Raw genomic sequence first — 20,195 nt, forward strand, 5'->3', positions numbered from 1 at the left:
ACTAAAGTAAACTATTCTTAAAATATCCCTTTGAGATGTCAAGAAGCGACAATAATGTGGCTCCAATAGTTTTCGAGCAATTAGCAAATAAAAACACTATGGGTCTGTCAGACCCATAGCGACTAATGGAGGGTTAAGTGGTAATTATGAAGACAATAGAACGAACATTCTACCGTATTCATAACTTTAAATAAGGTTTTTTAAATATTTTTTACTACGAGATAAATTGTACAACTTTTAAGTGTGTACTCACTTCTGCCGCTGACTGTACATGCATAGGAAACTGATCAATTAACATATGCACGATTTAATTGAAACATTCTGTTTGTCTATCTACTTTTGGCCACTACTGTACATTATGCTTGTGATCGGGCTTATGATGGCGCACTTACACCTTGAAGATTGCACGCACTGAGATTTCTTAACTATCGCCTCCCCAATTTTCGATGTTTCAAAAATTCTCATCGGCAACTGCAGGAATATGGCAGATTTCAAAGTCCATCGAATAGACCTCAAGATATTCGCAATTAAGCGATAGAGGAATAGACTTTGACCGTTATCGATAAGAATCTTAGTTTATGCACTTCGCAAATTGCACGAAATTTAAATATGTCTCAATCAACTGTCTGGCGTGTTTTGCAGGTATACAGTTTATATCTGTATCACATTCAAGGAGTTTAAAGTTTGCTTCCTTGAGACTTTCCGTAGCGCCTGCGGTTTGCCAGGTGGGTATATCGGAAGAGTGCGAGAGATCCCAATTTTTTTTTCTCGGATTCTTTCGAGAAATTCACATAAGACAAGACAATCCCGCCATAAGAAATAGTTCAGCCTAAACGTATGGACAGGAATTGTTGGAAATGAACTAGTTGGTCCCTTTTTTCCATAAACTTTAAATGGTGGTATGTACCTAAACTTTTTATAGAACAATTTGTCTGGTTTATTGGTCAATAACCTTAAAAGTTCGTGAAAATATGTGATTTAGGCACTCTTCATTTTCGAATAAACGTTCGCCATCATTTAAATTTGTTGTTCCCAAATGGATGGATTGGTAGAGCCAGTACAATAACGTGACTCCCACGTTCCCCCGATTGCACCCTACTGGACTTTTTTGTGCGGATATTTAAAAGTTCAGTTTACGAGGCAGGGCCAGTGCCTTCGGTCCAAGTTCCTCGTCAACACCTTATTCATATTTTTCAAATTATAACGAACACTGCGATAATTTTAAAACGTGCACGATAATGTATGAAAAAAACAATGGACAGTTGAATAGCGTCAGGGGGAGGACAATTCCAACATTTACTATAAACGATTAAGGTAATTTGTTTGAAAAAAGTGAAAAACAAATCCAAAAATGAATATAACTAAAAATATCAAAAGTCACACCGGTCACAACTCGCCAACCTCTTTTCCTTTAACAAAGACTTTCTTGCAAACGGCTAGTTGTATCAAAAAAACAAAATATATCAAAATTTTGAATTTTTCCATTGCTCCCGAGATAATAAAAGTTAAATTTAGAGTTTCTCGGCAGAAACAATATGTGGGCTATGCCAAGTGTAGATCCCCTAAAATATTTTTAAAATTAGAATTATATAAATCTTGAAGCAAAGAATTAATGGAGCGTTTATAAAAACAAGGGTTTGTAAATTTTCATGAAATCTGATCCGCAACCGTCATCACAATTCGTCAATTTGATATAATTGATTTTTTTTTCGTATTACTTTCGATGACTCCAACACAAAAGGGGTGCATTTTAGGACTCAGGTTTTGAATCATCCGTTATACAGGGTGAGTCGGGACGATCGTGCCAAACTTCAGGAGCGTGTTGTACATGAAAAATAAATGTAAAAAAACTCAAATGTTGTTATCCGATTTTCGTTTGTTTACAAGTTATAGCGTAAATAAAATTAAAACATAAAATTTAAAAAATTTATAAATTTCATAAGAAATTCCATAAATTAACGTTTGGATATCATAATAAATGTTCAAAAATATTGCCATTAACTTCTAAACATTTTCGGCTTCGTCTATGAAGAGCATTCGTTGCGCTCCTGATTGTTTCATGTCTTTCTTTAATGGCAGCTGCAGCATTTCTAATGCGTTGAATTAGTGCATCTTGAGTGTTCACTTTTACTCTGTACACTTCAGTTTTAAACCAACCCCACAAACAATAGTCTAGTGGTGTGAGGTCTGGAGATCTTGGAGGCCAACTAATAGGGCCACCACGACCAATCCAACGTATTAATTTATGGAATTTCTTATGAAATTTATACATTTTTAAAATTTCATGTTTTAATTTTATTTACGCTATAACTTGTAAACAAACGAAAATCGGATAACATTTGAGTTTTTTTACATTTATTTTTTATGTACAACACGCTCCTGAAGTTTGGCACGATCCTCCCGACTCACCCTGTATGTAGAGAGAGCTGTGTGAAAAACTAAAATAGCTGTTACATTGTCGCCATCGATGTCGTTTTTTTGATATGAAAACAAAACGATTGACAACGTTCAGTAATTTGACAATAAATTATATATTTCATATTAATATTCTGTCAAAAACGGATGTCAGTTTTTTTCTAACAACTATTGTTTAGGTCATGGCTTTTTATGTTCCTGCCTAACAGTAGTGACTGCCTCACTAGGCACTCACGAAGTAATCCAATTACGGTACAGAAAGCCTGTTTAACGTACGACATTATATTTAATCACATGCTAGTTGTTGTATAGGGGTCGATTAATAATTAGATTATTGACTATAATGCCTGTATTCAGATTTCGATATGCAACTAGATGCGTCAGAAGTTATTGAAGTTTATTTTGTCTTTGATATCGGAAAAATTGGGAGGTTGTTAACGCGACGAGACGGGAAACTCTTCTACCTGCCGCTCCACGGGGGGTGGTGTTCTTCTCCCGAAATGCAAGTGCCTGTTTTGGTTTTTTCCCCACGAATTCGTGAAAAGTTCATCATCTTTTTTTTTGGGAGAGGGGGGAACCTCGGAGTAAAAAATCTTGTCGGTAAAACGGTACCGGAGTCCGTACTACCAGTCTGTGTGTGGTTTTAACCCATTAAAAAATCCCTGTGTTTTTTTAGAGCATTTTTCGAGCCCATGCTCAAAATCTCAATCGCTCTTTTGAGCCGCTGCTGTTGATGCTTTTCCTATAAGCAGAGTCAAACGTGACTATCCCTTTGTGCTCTGATTTCGGTATTTTCTCGTTCGGGAATTCTAAATGTTTCCCGGAATTTTTGCGTCAGTTTTCCCGCCGACTTCGCCGAGTTTTCTTTTGCCTTCTTCTTGCCTTTTGTGTTTTTCTTTGTCGTCGGCTGTATTGCTTTTTGAGGATCTATAGCTCGCATTAGTAAGTTTGAAGCACCAGAAGGTATTCAGGTGTTGTTATTACATTATTGCGATAGTTCCTTGGTAGTTTATCTCCTTTTTTTCAGAGTTTTTGGCTTCTGCGGTCTTATGTCGGTGAGTTCTGCTTCTCAACTGTTGCCCAGTAGTTGAATGAAGTATACCGTATTGTAGTCCATTGCCCTTTATATCAGCTCGTTTGGATGTTCCTCGGTGTCTCGAAAAGTCTTTGTTGCAGGGTCTTTAATGACGTCTGTCATTGTTCTATAATTTAAATCATTGTCGCCGAAGAAGCTGTTGTACCTCTCCAGGACGCGGTTGTAACTTAGTGGTATCTGCTTCCGCAGCTGGTTCAATTTTAGTTTACACCGAAGGACCACTCTCAATTTTTTTTTTCAGATCGAGAGAAAACGGATTTAAGCACTCGTGTTTGGTTGTTTTAATGCTTTATTGCGTAATTAATATCACTAGTAGTTCCATGCAATACAGTTTGTAGGAGACGGTACTTAGTTAATGGTTTAAAACTAACTAGCCATTGGTGATTCCAAGAACAACTAGTTTTGTAGGGTTGCGAGAGGTAGTAATTGAGTCCCTTGAATCATGAACCCACCCCTGCTTATACATGCACTGTTAACGATGATGGTACACTGTACATGCCCTGAGCGATGCGCGGGTTGATTGCAGATGATTCTTCTGAGAAAGCACCGATGGGACTGAACCTTTCTTCCTTTTTTCTCGTTCCCCCTTGTCGCCAGATCTCGGTCACCTCTGCAGGAGGGGGTTGAATCGTGGTGCAACAAAGTGGTTGAAAAATTCCATCGTCGGTCAGTTCAATTTATGTCCTTCCATTTATTTTAGGGACCATAAATTTGGGTTAGATGGGAATCGGGAACCAGCTCTTTGTTGGTCTCTGATTTACAATTACCATATGTAGTTCTTGCAACTCCAGATGTTGAACCTTGGACAATGGCCCATGTGCGTCCGATATTGTACGAGTTTAAGATTCTCTTTAAGACTACCCTTTGAATTTTAGGTCTTGATAATACCGCGAGAATTTTGGTTCCCAAGGTATTAGCCCTTAAAATAATTTTTTGCAGAAATCCTGAATTCCCAGAAAAGCTGAACTGTTTTTAGACAATAATTTTTGATGATTTCGTTGCTAACGAACCAGGGTGCTCCGGCAGTCGTTCTCAGGCAATGTTTTCCATTGCTTCAAGACTCTTTAGGTGCGTTCTGGCTGCATAACCCCATGCTGTTAATGCATATGTTAGCTGAGGTTAAATGACGATCTTAATGAGCGTGGTCTTGCTTTTGAGAGGCAATTTGGACGTTCCATTTATCATAGGGTACGGTTTTACCTGTGTCAATTTTTCCTTGTTCCTTGTTTTCTTTGCTTGTTGTTACCACTTAAGTTCTTCATCCATGTCCATTCCCAAATACGTGACTTGTTTGGTCCACGATACTTGCTTGTTTTTAATTTTGATTTTATCTTCTGCTTTTATTTTTTGTTTTTTTTTTTAACGATGGCCTGGGTCTTTTCAGTGTTGTTTTTAATTTTCTATCTTGAAAACTATCTTTCCAACGCCGTGATTTCGTCTTGCAGGTATTTAACTAGCAATTTTCCATTCCAAGATCTACCCATAATTGCCATGTTGTTTGCATAAAGTCCTAATTGCGTACGATCCGTTTTCAGGAGATCTGAAACATAAACACTATACAGAAATGGCGATAGTACCGCTCCTTGAGGTACTCCTCCTTCTATAGTCCTGTAACTTGAGTGGGATCTGTTTAATTTAAAATGGAATTGCCTATTGGCAAGGAAGTATCCGATTAGCTTGACAACAGGTACTCCAACAGTCTCACCAGTAGTCCTCTATGCCATACTCTATCGAATGCCTTTTCGATATCTAATAGCTACTCTTGTGGCTTGTTTTTGGTTGAAGCCGTCGGTTACGTACTTGATCATTCTCAGAACTTGGATTTCACTAGAATGTTGTTTCCTGAATACAAATTTTTCTGGTGGAATGATTTGGAGGTTTTCTTCACTCTCTTTGAGTCTCTTCGGGATCATTTTTTCCACTATTTTTCTCATTAACGGTAACGGGATAATGGGTCTGTAGTTTTGCAGGAAAAGGTGGTTTTTCTCTGACTTCGGGAACAGAATGATATCTGCATTCTTCCAGTTTTTCGGAAAATGTCTTAGCCTCAAGACCGCATTAGTGATATTTCCTAATGTAACGATCTCTTATTGGTAGGTTCTTCAAGGCTCGATTTCCGATATGGTCGCATCCCGGTGCCTCCTGGGCTTTGAGCAATTTCAGGATGCTTTTGATTTCATTCGGTGTGGTGTGTCTTATAGTTTCTTCTTCTTGGTTCTCGTATAAACTTTGAATTCTTCTTATTACTGACAATTTTCCAGTCTTTAGCTTTCCTGTCATTGGATTTGTTTTCCTTAAACTGTCTTTCTGGACAGTCCGCAAACGCTTCTGCTTTGTCTGGAGCAGTGTATTCCTCCTTCCCCGTGGATGGGCGGGATCAGTTTTCGCTTGGATTTTATGGCTTTAAGTGTTTTTCAGAGGTTCCTATTTTGCGGATCTAACGATTTCTAATGTTTTTGCCAATGTTGTTCCCTTACTTCCTGCAGTGCTACCTTGACCCTCCTGTTTAGTTGGTTCAAGGTATTTTTGCCTGCCGGGTCATTGGTCCTGAATGCCTTTTTCTTTGCTTGTCTCTTTTCTTGGATAAGTCATCTTGTTGTTTTCGGGATACCTGCTAAGTAGTTTCGTATCCGCGGTTTCTTTATCGTTTTTGAACTGGCTTCCATAGCTGATTTTATGTCCGTTTCGAACGTTGAAACGGTCATTTCGATATTTTCTTTGCTTTTCAATTTATCGATTACGAATATATTTTGCTGTAATATAATATTTTATTAAACAGCTACCAATTTATTCTGGTAGTGACGATTGTATCCTTTTTTGGTTTGTAGTCATCGACGACCATTAGTATGAGATTGTGGTCCGATGATCCCTCGTTAATCACTTCGATTTCAGCTGCCATGGCTAAGTCCCTAGTAGTCATGATATCAAGTGTCGTCATTTCTTCCCACATTTGCTATGTGCGTGGGCTCTTTAGTGGCCATAACATGGATGTTTTCCCTTTTTTTCTAGGAACCTCTTTAGTTGTCTACCGTTGTGGTTGGTAGTTCCGCTGTATCAATAGGGAGATTTTGCGTTAAGTCCCCGTTTGCTTTTGAACAATTATGTTGTCCAGATCATCTTGCAGGGATTCTTTGCCCGAAGGAAGATAGCAGGATGTAATCCTTAATCTTCCCTTGTCAGTATTGATTTCCACTGCAATGGCGTCCATGTGTTCCGCCTGGATCGGTGGTAACTGAGCGTGCTGGATGTTGATTTTTTCCAGTATTGCTGATCCCAGGATGTCGTTGTTTTTCCTGTGAGTTTGATGTTCCGGGATTGTGAAGTCGTTCGTGGGTAGAAGCCTTGTCTCTGGTATTGCAACTACATCGATGTTTAGGCGTTCAAGCAGCTCGTCCAGTTCACTTTTACATCCATTACTACCGTTGATGTTCCACGATATTATCTGTAGTGCCGTCATTTAAGGGAATGGATTCATTAATTCTGAAATTTTGGAATATTGGCAGAGAAAGCACTCATCGCGGAGTACATCTGCATTTGTTTAAGAGTCTGTTGAAAATCGACAGGCTCTCTTTGAGCGTCCTTTTTCGACTGGACTTTTCCTTTAGTTACTCTTCTGTAACTCATTACTGGTCTGTGGGGTGGTGGGCCAGGTGCATTCTTCACTGTCTTCTTTCGTTCCTGGGTTTTCTGAACCTTTTGCTGCGATTTTCGCTGTTGCGGAACATTTTTGTGGTCTCGATTATTGGCTGGATATACGTCGCCTCTGTTTGCGCATTTACCCGGGACCTTCCTGGCTTATGTGCATTGTCCGCTATGGTGATTTCCTCCGCATTTCACACATTTGGCCGGGGCAGTGCAGAAGTTCTGAGTATCTCTGAACTTCTGGGATCTGTGACACTGGAATAGTCCTGGCTTACGTCCCTGGGGCTCGACTCTCACAACGAAGTGACAGCAAGTTATGAGCCCAAAGAGTCGGCTGAGTTGGTGGTTATGGCCAGTCCTTGACCAGTCATTTTGACCTTGCTGTAGTCAGTTTTCCTGGTCCTCAGCCTCACTGTTGTCCAATCGTTAGCGTTGTTTATTACGATCGGCGGGATCTTCTGTACTTTGTTAGTCTAGTCTTGGCTGGTGCTGGCCAGCCTACTCGGTCCTGTGGTGGTATCGGCCAGTTTAGTTAGGCTGGCTCCGGTACCGTGCGGTTTACTCGGGCCCAGGTTGGTGTCAGCCAGTCTATTTGCGCTTATCTTCTTATTATGTTTTTCTTTGGCCTGTTCTTTTTGGATTTTCTTGAAATCCATCTCCTTTTCCATGTCCTCGTTCTCGTATTCTTCCGATTCTTCATCTTTCTGGATGGTCCTTTTTTTCTTCCTTCTGACGTCCTCGTTGTTTTGGACCGATTCCTTGATGATTTTTAGCATCTCGGACTGGTCCTGGAGCATTTTTCCTAACAGCTCCACTCGTTTGATCAATGCCTTATTGGCACCGAACAAGTGTTTTTTTAAGATCAGTAAGGCCTCAGGATTCTTCTTAATTTCTTCACATCTCATGGTCTCTTCGGTCTCTGATATCCCCCCCTTTGTTTGGAGATCCATTCCTCGGTCCTCCTTGGATTTGGGCACTCCTTGGTCAGTTTTTTGTTTATTCACCTCACAGTTCGAAACACTTCGCGACACGCACTCATATACGCCGCAAGTTAATATGTTTTGGGTTACACGTGGATTTGTCTTTAGAAAGACATACATCACGTGGTCGATTTTTTTTATAAACGATTTTCTTTTTCTTAATTACCGCTGCGTTTTTCGCAATTGCACTCCCATTTTTCCGTGATTTATGCTTTGAAAAAAGCATGCACACGAATCCGAATCACACTTCTTAGCACTCACTCACTAATCGCAGATTCACTAACACAGCGCGTGGATACCACGAGAAAAAGCTACGACCGATCGTTACCGTACCACATACTCAACACAATTGAAGCGAAGAAGCTCACCACCTTAACGCTTTTGAACTATCCTCTTATCGTTGCCACCCTCTGGGTCTTCAGCCACTTGCGTGGGTCAATAGGATATATTCCATCCTGATTTACTGCTGTCCTTTATTTGTTTTACGAGTCGCAAATCATAAATCAGGAGAAAAATAAACCACAACTATGGTACTTAACGCGGTATCCATGATTCGGCAGGTAGTGGTAGGTCGAGGATTGAGTTCTGTTCTCATTCCATTTTTCTTCATTGCACAGATGTCAGGGCATTACATAAGAGTGAGATCTTTACGTTGTAATTTTTCTAGCAACTATAATTTTTTTTTTAACATGACATTTGTTTTTTTGAACTTAAATACGTTTAAAAATTATCTTCAGTTGTCAAATTACAGAACGCTACGAATTATATCTATTTAGTTGCTTTATTATAACTGGTTGCCCAATAACAATTTCGGAATTTCACAGTCTGTGCCGTTTTTCATGAAGTTCTCTGTGTGGTCGACATGTTGAGTAGATGCAGTGAGCAATACGCGTTAGTCCAAATAAACTCTTTTTTTATGTTAGACACCAGGATAGCATAATAATTTTAGTTGAAGTGACTCACTGCTAGTTCGTCCATTTTTAGTGAAATATTCTACATTTTTACTTATTGTCATTTTTGTAAAGTTAACTTTTACCAAATGTTGATAGTTCGCTATTCGAGATTCGCCAAATCCTATAGTTGTAGACCCGGAGTAATACTCAAATTAACATAACTGAATATAACGATAAGTGATGTAAATTAACTATCGAGGCTGCAATGACATTCGATTTACTGCTATTTAAATTGTTTGAAATATTGATACGTACCATTTTAGATGGTGGTATTGGACACAATAATCTGAAGATCTTGTCCCACTCCTTGTCACCATCGACATTCCCGAAACGGCGCTTATACAAGTCCAAAGCGGTTTCATTTCTTATATTTTTAGTACGAATATCGGCACCTTTTTCTACCAGGAACTGAATGATTTTAGTGTTTTGCTCATGGAGAATTTTTCTCTTCCTCCTTTTTATGGCGATGTGCAGTAAGGAATTATTGTAATCACCTTGATCGATGATATTGACCATTTGACTTTTATTGCTTTTATCAAATAGTTTTTTCAGTAGTTCAAAGTTGCCTTGGTCTACAGCAGTCAGAATTTGACGCCTAGTTGAAGATTCATCAGACGATGAATCAGTATCACTTGGAATATCATTTGCCTGAAAATAATAGTAACTACAGTGGTGGAAAAAAGTATGGAATATTTATTATCTTGCTATTTATTATTGCTAGGGTTGTATATCATTTAATTCAAATGTGCCTGAAATATATTTAACATTCACAAATAAATTCACAATAAAAATTATTGCAATTGAATAAGTATTATATTTTTATAGAGTAAGAATGAAAATTGCTTGGAAAAAAGTATGGAATATTTTCATTTTATTTCTAAACAAAGATCGAAACAGTCACAAAATTAATATTTTGTGGCAAAACCTTTTGCATCGATTACTGCCTGACAACGTGCTGGCATAGAATCTACAAGCTTCTGCAACGTCTCCACAGGAATTTGGTGCCACTCCTCCTGGATGGTTGGAAGAAGTTCGACTTTATTGCTAATAGGTTTTGATTCAATTCGCCTGTCTAATATTTCCCACAGATGCTCAATTGGATTGAGGTCAGGGGACTGAGAGGGCCAATCCAGTACGACTACATGATGACTCAAAAACCGCTCCTTTACAACTTTAGAACTAAGCTTGGGATCGTTATCTTGCTGAAAGATCCAACGAAGTGGCATTTCTTCTTCGGCAATAGGCAACATATTATCCTCCAAGATTGGTCGATATTGATAACGATCTATTTTGCCCTCTACAGGAACCACAGGTCCAGTTTTGCATCGCGTAAAACATCCTCAAACCATTACGCTCCCACCACCATGTTTGACAGTAGGCGTTAGGTATTTTACATTGTACCTTTGGCCAAGTGGACGTCTGACGTATACTCTACCATCAGAATCGAACAAATTAAACTTACTCTCGTCACTCCAATGGATAGTGTTCCATTTTTCTTGAGCCCACGATAAATGGGACTTTGCAAATTTTAATCGTGATAATCTGTTCTTCTTTGAACGCAATGGTTTTTTAATTGCAACTCTACCAAGAAGTCCTACATCTATTAGGCGATATCTCACAGTTCTACTTGTTAATTCCAAATTGAATTGAGAGGTGATTTCTTCAGTAATTTGCCTCGAGGTTTTTCGGGGATCTTTCATAGAGATGCGTTTGATTGCTTTATCGATCATCGTGGTAGTTTTTTTAGGACGACCTGACTTCCTACGATTTTGAACGTCTCCCCGAGTTCGAAATTTATTAATTATTTTCGAAACGGCACTGACTGATTTTTAAAGTTCTTGCCACTTCACTTTCAGTACGACCACTTTGATAGAGTTCTACAACTCTTGCCATAAATTGAGGGGCGAAACATTGGCTTTTAGCCATATTTGAAAAATAAACAATAAGTTGTTAAGATCTGCAGTGAACTGAAACCAAATAAGACGAAAAACAGAAAAATATTTCATACTTTTTTCCGGGCCAAAAATTTAAATAGGCAAAAAATGATAAACATTGATAGTAACAATATAAAAATTTGTACGCATTCAAAGATAATAAACTAAAGAATATTTTATACTACAATGTAAAATGTTTAATTTACTTTTAATAACAGTTAATAAACATTTACTAAATATTCCATACTTTTTTCCACCACTGTATATACAGCCTGTCCGGTTTTCGTTGGACGGCGGCTGTATCTCGGTAAGTAGAGCAAGTAGCAATTTCGGACAAAAATATTTATTACTAATGTGACTATGAGAAATCTCTGGAAAATATTTTCAGCTTCGTGAAATCGCTGTAAGGGGGCGTAGTAGGGACGGTAGTTCCTTAAAATCGACAAATTTATACTAAGTCACTATGGACTAGGACGGACGATAGTTAATTATTTATAACCAATTTGCTATTTTTAGTTATGTAATAATTTGGTAAATGTTTGATCAAGTGAGGTGTTAGTTAATACGATCGTAAAGCATTTTTAAAGAGCGTTAAAATTAGGAATTACGTGCAAGGAGTTGCCATTTAAAGTTATGAAGTTGGGGTGACTAGGGCTTGGAGGGTAGACGTGGGTGGATTCATAGATACTGTTCAGGATTGAGCTTAAAGTTGTTGTTAGTAATTAGCATTATTTAGTTTATCATAGTTACCGCGCACCCAGAGGCAACGCCTATGAATGTTAAGCACGTGGCACCACTTCAAAACGACCTAATGTGGGAAATCTTTGTCTTAATAATGATGGTTCCTCGAAAGGGACAAAGATTTTGCTCAAGTGTCTTTGATGGCCTTTGCACCACCAACGACGAAATTAAGGGCACCCTCTTGTAAAGGGAGGGTTTTTCCTGAAGTACGCCTATGGGTGCCGATACCTGAATGTAGTTTTAAGATTTTAAGGAAGAGATTTTATTTTTATTGCAAGACCACCGCTACGGTTAGAACACACTGCGACGATTCCATAATCACCACCATTAATAGTGAACGGTGCATCATTATACATATATATATGTATAATATATATATATATATATATATACATGTATAATCCAAAGTGCAGAAAGAAACGTTTTTTATTCTCTACAGTCCTAAGATTCGAAAGGCAAATTTCTTTCAATTCAAAACAGATACATAATTCTGGTTTCCCCGATTTATTATATAAACGGCTTCGAGGAACTTTAGAAATATTTTTTCATTCTTGACATATAGCCGTTGCAAGTTTTTAAAATGTCATTTTGTATATATAGGGTGTAACTTAAGTGATGTCATTAATTTTAAGGGGTGACTTATTGTCATATTTTAAGAAAAAATGTTCATATAAACATGTGCCTTAACTTGCATGATTTTCGAGATAGAGGGTGTGAAAGTTTTATTAAAAAATCGAGTTTTTAATAATTATTCAAACTTATTTTCATCTTATATCTTAAAGATACCGAAAATTAAACGAGCTACAAAAAAATCTAAGGATAAGAAAGTTGTATTTTCAATTGTTTGTAATGTGCCGGGTTGGAATAACTATACGCGAGTCAAAAATATAACACTTTATTAACTTCTCGATAATACAAGAGCGGGAGCGAGGCGTAAAGACCCTTTTATGTAAGTGTTTCTTTTAGGATCAGTCTGAAGGTTTCTGCGGGACTTTTTCTTAACTGCTTGACTGCCCTATTTATATATATGATATCTACGTGGACTTTGCTAAAGTACATTAATAAGGGTAGTTTGAACCTTAAACAGTACTGAGACTTTGAGTCTCAGCTAATTACAATTTGATGGGTTAGTTATACAAAGGAATTGTGTTTCTACGTAAATATACATTCTAATTAAGTTCTAATATCGTCCTTAGGTTTCCATGAGAAAATAGTACAAGAAATAATGTAAGAGGTTAATACATATATGGTATTGTTACGTATGCGTAACCCGGAGTGCTTTACATGTTTAGTCTGATACAAATATCAAATTCAGAAAAAGTGGTGTCGTACAATAATCACACCATAAATACCAATCAGATGACTATTTACGACGCCACTGGAATTATTATTTAAAATGTAATAACATCAAAAGTAGCCCCTTATTAATGCTAACACACATACCAAATTTTATCAAAATCGGAGCAAAACTTTTTGAATAATTAACATAATCTCAATTTTTTAATAAAACTTTGACACCCAGTACCTCGAAAATGATGCAAGTTAGGACACATGTTTATATGAACATTTTTTCATAAAATATGATAAGGGATCATCCCTTAAAATTTATGACATCACTTAAGTTACATCCTGTATAGGTCCAATTTATTTTTTACTGCATGCCCTATCACCTACCTAAAAGAACACGCCGAATTACCGGGAACCTTGAGTATACTTTTTGAGGTTTGATTTAATAGCGCGGAAATTATTACATTAACAGATTCTGTTGTCATTGCTTACTCGATTACAAATAGATTTACAGCCATTCAGTGGGTAAACATCAATGCAGCATTTACTGAGTAAACTAGAAAGTTTCTAAAAGATACTCTATAGATGCTGTGCAAAGTATATTTTCAAAACAGTGGAGTTTTGAAAATTTGCCAAACTAACTTTATAAGTTACTGAACACATCCTTTCTTTTTAGTATAAATTAAATTTAGTTTCTCTTTAGATTTTAAGGAGTGCTTATAAAATACAACTTCTTTCTTTAAAAATTGACAATTTACGCAATCTATAGCAATAAGTCAATGCGTCTTTTAACAGTCCTTGTCGAACTTTTATTCTTTAATCGTAATGTTACAAGTTGGGCAGTAAAAGATGGAAATTCTGTTATAATTCAATAATTAAAAAAAAACAGTTTTCAGTAATTGGCATCTGGTATGCAACAGGAATTTTTCATATAAGTCCAAGATTAGTATACCAATGTTTTACAGGGATGTTCCTATATGTATTTTAGGGTTATATGAAAAAGCAACTAATTCTCAAAGAGAAATAATGGTAAAGTCAATAATAATCAGAAAATTTAGTCTTTTTAATTAGTTAATTAATTTTAAGTTTTTAAAACACATAAAACTTTACTTAAAATGTTGGAAATATTAAGAATTTAAAATTTAAATGGATAAGAATCTATACGTAAAGGATCACTAGTTATTGATTGTTATCCACATCAAGATATTTAGGATATCCCACAAACATTTTAAGATATTAAGGAATTTAATTGTCGCAAGTAACAATTTAAACGATTCATTAAAAATTTTATGTAGATTCACTTATATTGCTGTACTTAGGAGTTTTTATTGCTAAACATTTGTTCGAGTACGTTTTGAAAACCTCAATAAGTAATTGAGAGATCATGGAAATTAGTTTTCTGTTTCTTCTATAAAAGCTGAATTTTATTGCGCATTTATCGGATATCGGAAATATATTATTGCATGTCCGGAATTTTTATTTTATTTTTTAATTGATAGAAACCTTCGCCATCTTGCCCTAACTATATTAAGCTAACGTTCCCTTTTTTCCGTCTATACACCAAGCTTATATTCGTCCCTGGATTGCTTATGTTTAAACACGATAGTGCCTATGATAATGCTGGAATCCTACAATTTTAGACTCATGCATTAATTAATGTCTTAATTAACTTATTTTAGTATAAAACCCGATACTCTTCAATTTCAATATTTTTTAGTATTTATGGTCTGTGATCCATGCAATTAATGGAAAAAAGACCTCGGAAAAGCGGAGCGTCAAATACAGGATAACGATGACGTAACGGGAATAGTTAAATTTGGTGTGAAGTTTCTAGTTTCTAAATTTCAAGCTCCAAGAATCCAAGAATAAAATGAGTAAATCCTCAGAGCAGTGTTTTCATCCTAGATATGGGTCATAGAGTAAAGAGCAAGAATATGGTCATACCTAACATTCTTCAGTAAACAAGTTGTCCACTAACATTTATATTTCATATTTAGTCTATAAAAAAAGAATAAAAAAAAACAACGAATATAGTGTGTAATGACTCCTTAAATAATACATGTACCCTTGAAACTTATTACAATAACTTACCGTTTTTTATAGGCTCTTAATATGTATACAAAATTAAAGGAACTTACCATTCTAGCTAACTTAAAACTTCAAACATAACTTGTTTATCACTAGATTCGAAAAATACCCCCATTAACAACTTTTATCTGTTTACCTATTGATAAAAGAAAGTATCTGATAAGTTATCCGATAATTTACTGAAATATTATAATTTGAAAATAATTCTTGTTAATCACCTTAGAACAAATAAAAAAATATACAGTAGCGGTCAAAAGTAGAGAAATATTTATTTTTCACCTTATAGCTTTTTTAAACACTGCATAAATTGAATGCAGGTATTTATTGTTATAGAGACAGGTGACTCATTTTTTTAGGTTAGTTATATCAATAAATAATAAAATATTTTTGATAAAATAAAAAGGATTTTAGAAATGATGCGGTCAAAAGTAGAGAAACAAATAAGTTAAATCAAAACTATAGCGTTGTTTATGAATATTTTGTTGCAAACCCTCTATTACTTAAAACATCACTACATTTTTTCATGGAATCCAATAATTTATTTATTGTTTCAGGCTCAATAGAGTGCCAAGCGTTTTCAACCGCTATAAACAGTTCTTCCCTGTTGTTGAATTTGGCTGGATGTTCCTCTTGTATTTTCCTATCTACCATGTCCCATAGATTTTCTATAGGGTTGAGATCGGGACTCTGAGGTGGCCACTTCATAACATTTACGTTATTAGTTAAAAAAAAAGTTTAATTATTTTTGCGGTATGCTTTGGATCATTGTCATGTTGAAAGATCCATCTTAATGACATGTTGTCCTCGGCATATGGAAACATCACATCTCTAATAATCTCTAGATAACGGAATCGATGCATTATGCCTTCTATTTTTACGATAGGTCCCATTCCAAATCCGAAAAATGACCTCCACACCATCAATCCGCCTCCCCCAAACTTAATTGTACTTTTGGTATACTTTGGGTTATATCTTTCATTAACAGGACGTCGTACGAACCGAGTCCCATCCGAAGAAAATAAATTAAACTTACTCTCATTGGAAAAGAGTACCGTTTTCCACTTATCAGTCGACCAGTTCAAGTGTTCCCTTGCAAAGTGTAATCGGGCTGCTCGATTTTTTGCTGATATAAAGGGCTTTTTCTCTGGTCTTCGTCCAAAAAGATTCTTCTCTGTAAGACGACGTTGAATAGTGCTAGTTGACACCCCAAGCTCCCTATTTTCATTGCAGATATCAACGGCTGTTTTGTTGGGATTTTCTCTCGAAGCTGCAACTATCCTCCGATTGTCGACTCTTGTTGTTTTTTGAGGTCTCCCAGATTTAGAAGGACTCATAACAGTTCCCCTTATGTTAAACGACCGTATACGTTAAAACGACGTTAAACCTTTGTATACGTGCAAATGGTGGACTCTTTGAACAGTTTTTGTGATATTCTTATTTCTTTGTATTCATGATTTGGTAATTAAGTTTTCTTGTAAAACTACTGCGAATTATTAAAGGTCTTATCAAGAGTACCTTTTTGTAGTAAATAAGTTGTTTAATCTAAAATCTTACACCTGAATTACTAAAATGCACTTATCTCGTAAACGGCTCCTCGTAGCAACATCAACAAGGTATACCTTTTTTATTTATAAACGATGACCAAATACACTACTGTATTCGAAAATCATTTATACCAGGAAGCAAAAAAGTTTCAATCAATTTAATACATGCGGTGGGCCGTAAGTGGCGCCCTCTACCAGGTAAGTGCAATTTATTAGCAGATATGAATTCGGCGTCTTGAAAAACTCCCCTACACCAACTTTCACGTTTTTATGTTGTACAGTATGGAAAATATGTTAAAAAATTGATTTTTAATTTTCAACTTTGACGCCCTCTAGCGCTGTTATTATCAACTTTTGGACTAGACTAAATATGGCTAAATCGTCTTGTTTTGATCTGAAGAATCTGTGGTAGAGCGTTGTAAAGACCTTTTACAGACACCCTGTATATCGCTTGCATATGTGGATGATTATTATACTCAAATGTGAAATCACCCAATAATGGGCAAAGAATTTGAGTAACCCTATTTGAGGGATGTCTCAAGCGTGATGATCAGAACTTGGGGCGTCGTTATACAAATCTACTTCATGCTGCGTGTTGGGAAAAAACCCAACATAAATCAGCGTTATTGCTGGGTACCAATTAGGCCCTAAAGACGTTGGAACAATCCCTAATACATCTGCTGCATTGCACCCCGCGATGCAGCACTTACCCTCACGTGTTTAAACCCGGCCACCGTGATGGCACTGGTTCCTTGAATTATCGTTGTCCCGATTTATGGGGGGCACCAGATAAATCTGTCAAGGGAACCAGAGAGCCACATCTGGGTTTTGACCGTGAAGATTCTTAGAAAAAAAAACTTTCCACAGAACTAGGGGGCGGTGTCAGTTGGGATTGGTCTCCCATAGGACTCCCAAAAAAAGGACTCTCTCAACGACAATACTCGCAAAAGCTTCTTCCCGTTTTGTGGACACTCTCGATCCTTGAACGCGGACTCCCTCAAAATCTCTCTCATATAACTTAACTCTAAACCAGTGCTCGCGAAATCTCTCTTTCTCTCTCTCTCTCTCTCTCTCCCCCTCTCTCTCCCTCTCTCTCTCTCCCTCTCTCTCTCTCTTTCTCTCTCCTGTTTCTTGGACACTGCTCGATCCCTGAAGCGGAACACCATCAAACCTCTCTCACAACTTTACCTCAATCTCTACTCCATAACTCTTTTACAAGACACCCTTCAACCTTTATACGTATCATTCTCAGATCTCGGGCGACCCAATACCGACTCTGTAAATATATGTATAAAAAGTGTATATAAAGTTGTAAATCGTAGTGTAACTTAGAGTGATATCTATAGTATAAAGTAAATTACTTAATTCGTGCTACGGAGTTTGTCTTCCCCGAACCCTTGAACCCCGTTTACAATCAATTGACGCATCAGCGTCTGGTCCTTCGAATCGCAATAACTCACACCAGCAAAATAGGAGATACCTCTTCGGGTGCCTTGTGAGGCAGTCGTTTCTGTTAGGCAGTGACTAAAAGCCCTTGGCCTAAACACTGCGTATCAACCCACCTTATTAAGATTCAGAATTTTTTTTGTTTACTTTAAAAATGATCAAGATCTCTTACAGCCAAGCTGCGCTCTCCTCGCATCTTCACTCTTTCTTTGGGGTGTTTAGAATCTCTCTAGGTGCTTCTGAAAAAAATCTAAGTCAAAGAATATTAGAGGGGTATTTACTTGAATGAGCAATTTTTAAGTAAAATGAATAAAGAACAACCGCTCTGGAACCAGATATGATCACAATTTTAGCCGGAAATCAATTAATCTCTAAAAGCTGGTGAGGCTGTTGAATGTGGTTTATTATCGAAACGGTTTACGTGATATGTGGAATTTTTAGATAATTACGTTGAGTTATAAAGATAAGGATAGGAGAAATTCTGTTAATTACTAGCCGATTACCGATTACACACCAGCGAGTGATCTACAGGACAATGAAGAGAATGTACATGCAAACGCATCTCAGGAGAGCCGTGACTTTAATAAAAGTGATAAAACTGTAAGGTAACCCTTTAAGTTCCATCCTGTTTAACGTGATGGTGTACGAAATTCTCTGCGTTAGATGGGCTCCAAAATGAAACCTCACTGGACAAAGATGACGAAGTTAAAGTCCTGATAGTCGCCTTTGTTCTAATACCCCACAGCCGGATTTCCACTGCTTCCTCCAATTGGTAAGCAATTATTGCTCCAGAAAATAAAAAAAATCGAAAATTTCTAGAAATTTCAATAAAACTGTGAATTTTGAAATCACATGAAGCAGTGTGGAAGTTTCGACTGAAATGCTAAGACAACTAAAAAGTCGATAGTTTGGACAGACTGTTTAGGTCTGGGGGGTTTAAGTCTCTGCCTAACAGAATCGACTGCCTCACAAAGCACCCGAGGAGGTATCTCCGTTTCGCTGGTGAAAGTTGTTACGAATCGAAGGACCAGACGCTGCTTCGTCAATTGAGATATATGGGGTCCAAGGGTTCGGGGAAAACAAACTCCGTAGCACAAACTTTTTTTTTCCCGAGGAGAAAAATCTTCAAAAGACACTCAACATGTTGTTCTGGCGGCCGGGTAGTGTGGGATTCACCCGAGGAACACTCTCCGGCGTTAACCGACGGTCCCCGAGTGCCTACCCACTAAAAAAAACCCGTTCTCTTTTGTTAACTGCCAAGACCCGGTACTGTCCCGAGGGACGTCTCATCAGTGTCTTGACAGTGTGATACGCTATTGTACCAGAGAGATCTTGAAAATCCCCTGGACAATGGTGCTAATCAGTGGGTCTTGCTTCCGCGGCTGGTTCTTGGGTATTTTTGTTGTGTTCCGAAGGACCACTCTCGGTTTTTGTCAGGCCGAGAGAAAACTGAATTGTACTCAATTGAAATATTTAATTACTTTATCTTTATTTATGTACTAAGTTCTTAAATTAACACACGGTTGATTGTGCCTCACTTCTCTGGTGTTGCAACTGAAGTTCTTTCTTTTTCAAGTGCGGTCACCTCACTGTCTGGTCTTCGTTCAGCGTCTCTTCTTCCCGTCAACCTACTTTTTTCCCCGCTCCACCCTTCGTTCGGGTGTTACTCAAGGATAACTTAAGATTTATTCCTTGTTGACATCTGGTATGTTTTGCTTCACTTGCTTGCAACCACCAGATGTTGGCTATCACCTATCGCCCGTTGGAGTGGAGTATTTTGGAAGATTCCTTTATTGTGGGCAATAAATCAAACAGACCGAGTACTTGAGTCACGTTAATCGCTTTACCCGACCTTATGATTTGTCTTTATGTACCTTTGTTACACAAATTAGGAATTTTCCCAAACGTCTGAATTGAATTCAGACATACTCCCCCCCTTGGACGAATGTACAATAATCTTAATTTAAATAATGAAGTCCAAACTTATTGCTATTGATATTACATTATGACTGACGTATGATATATATGGTTGTTTAACTTACGGGCTAGGTGGCAGGCTACATACTTTT

General features: G+C 37.3%; 1 protein-coding gene across 2 annotated transcripts in view; it reads right to left on the reverse strand.

Moving 5' to 3' along the window:
- Window positions 1-15,229, reverse strand: part of LOC136345307 (repetitive organellar protein-like) — a 31,897-nt gene extending 16,668 nt beyond the window's left edge. For both annotated transcript variants that reach the window (XM_066293462.1, XM_066293463.1), the window contains exons 1-2: window positions 15,187-15,229; window positions 9,342-9,734 (exon numbers count right to left, since the gene is read on the reverse strand). In XM_066293462.1, the coding sequence (XP_066149559.1) occupies window positions 9,342-9,734; window positions 15,187-15,189 (396 nt within the window). In that variant the 5' untranslated portion in view covers window positions 15,190-15,229. The remainder of the gene's footprint in view (window positions 1-9,341; window positions 9,735-15,186) is intronic.
- Between the last annotated feature and the right edge of the window lie 4,966 nt (window positions 15,230-20,195).

This window comes from Euwallacea fornicatus, chromosome 19 (assembly GCF_040115645.1).
Source record: "Euwallacea fornicatus isolate EFF26 chromosome 19, ASM4011564v1, whole genome shotgun sequence".
Classification (NCBI taxonomy): domain Eukaryota; kingdom Metazoa; phylum Arthropoda; class Insecta; order Coleoptera; family Curculionidae; genus Euwallacea; species Euwallacea fornicatus.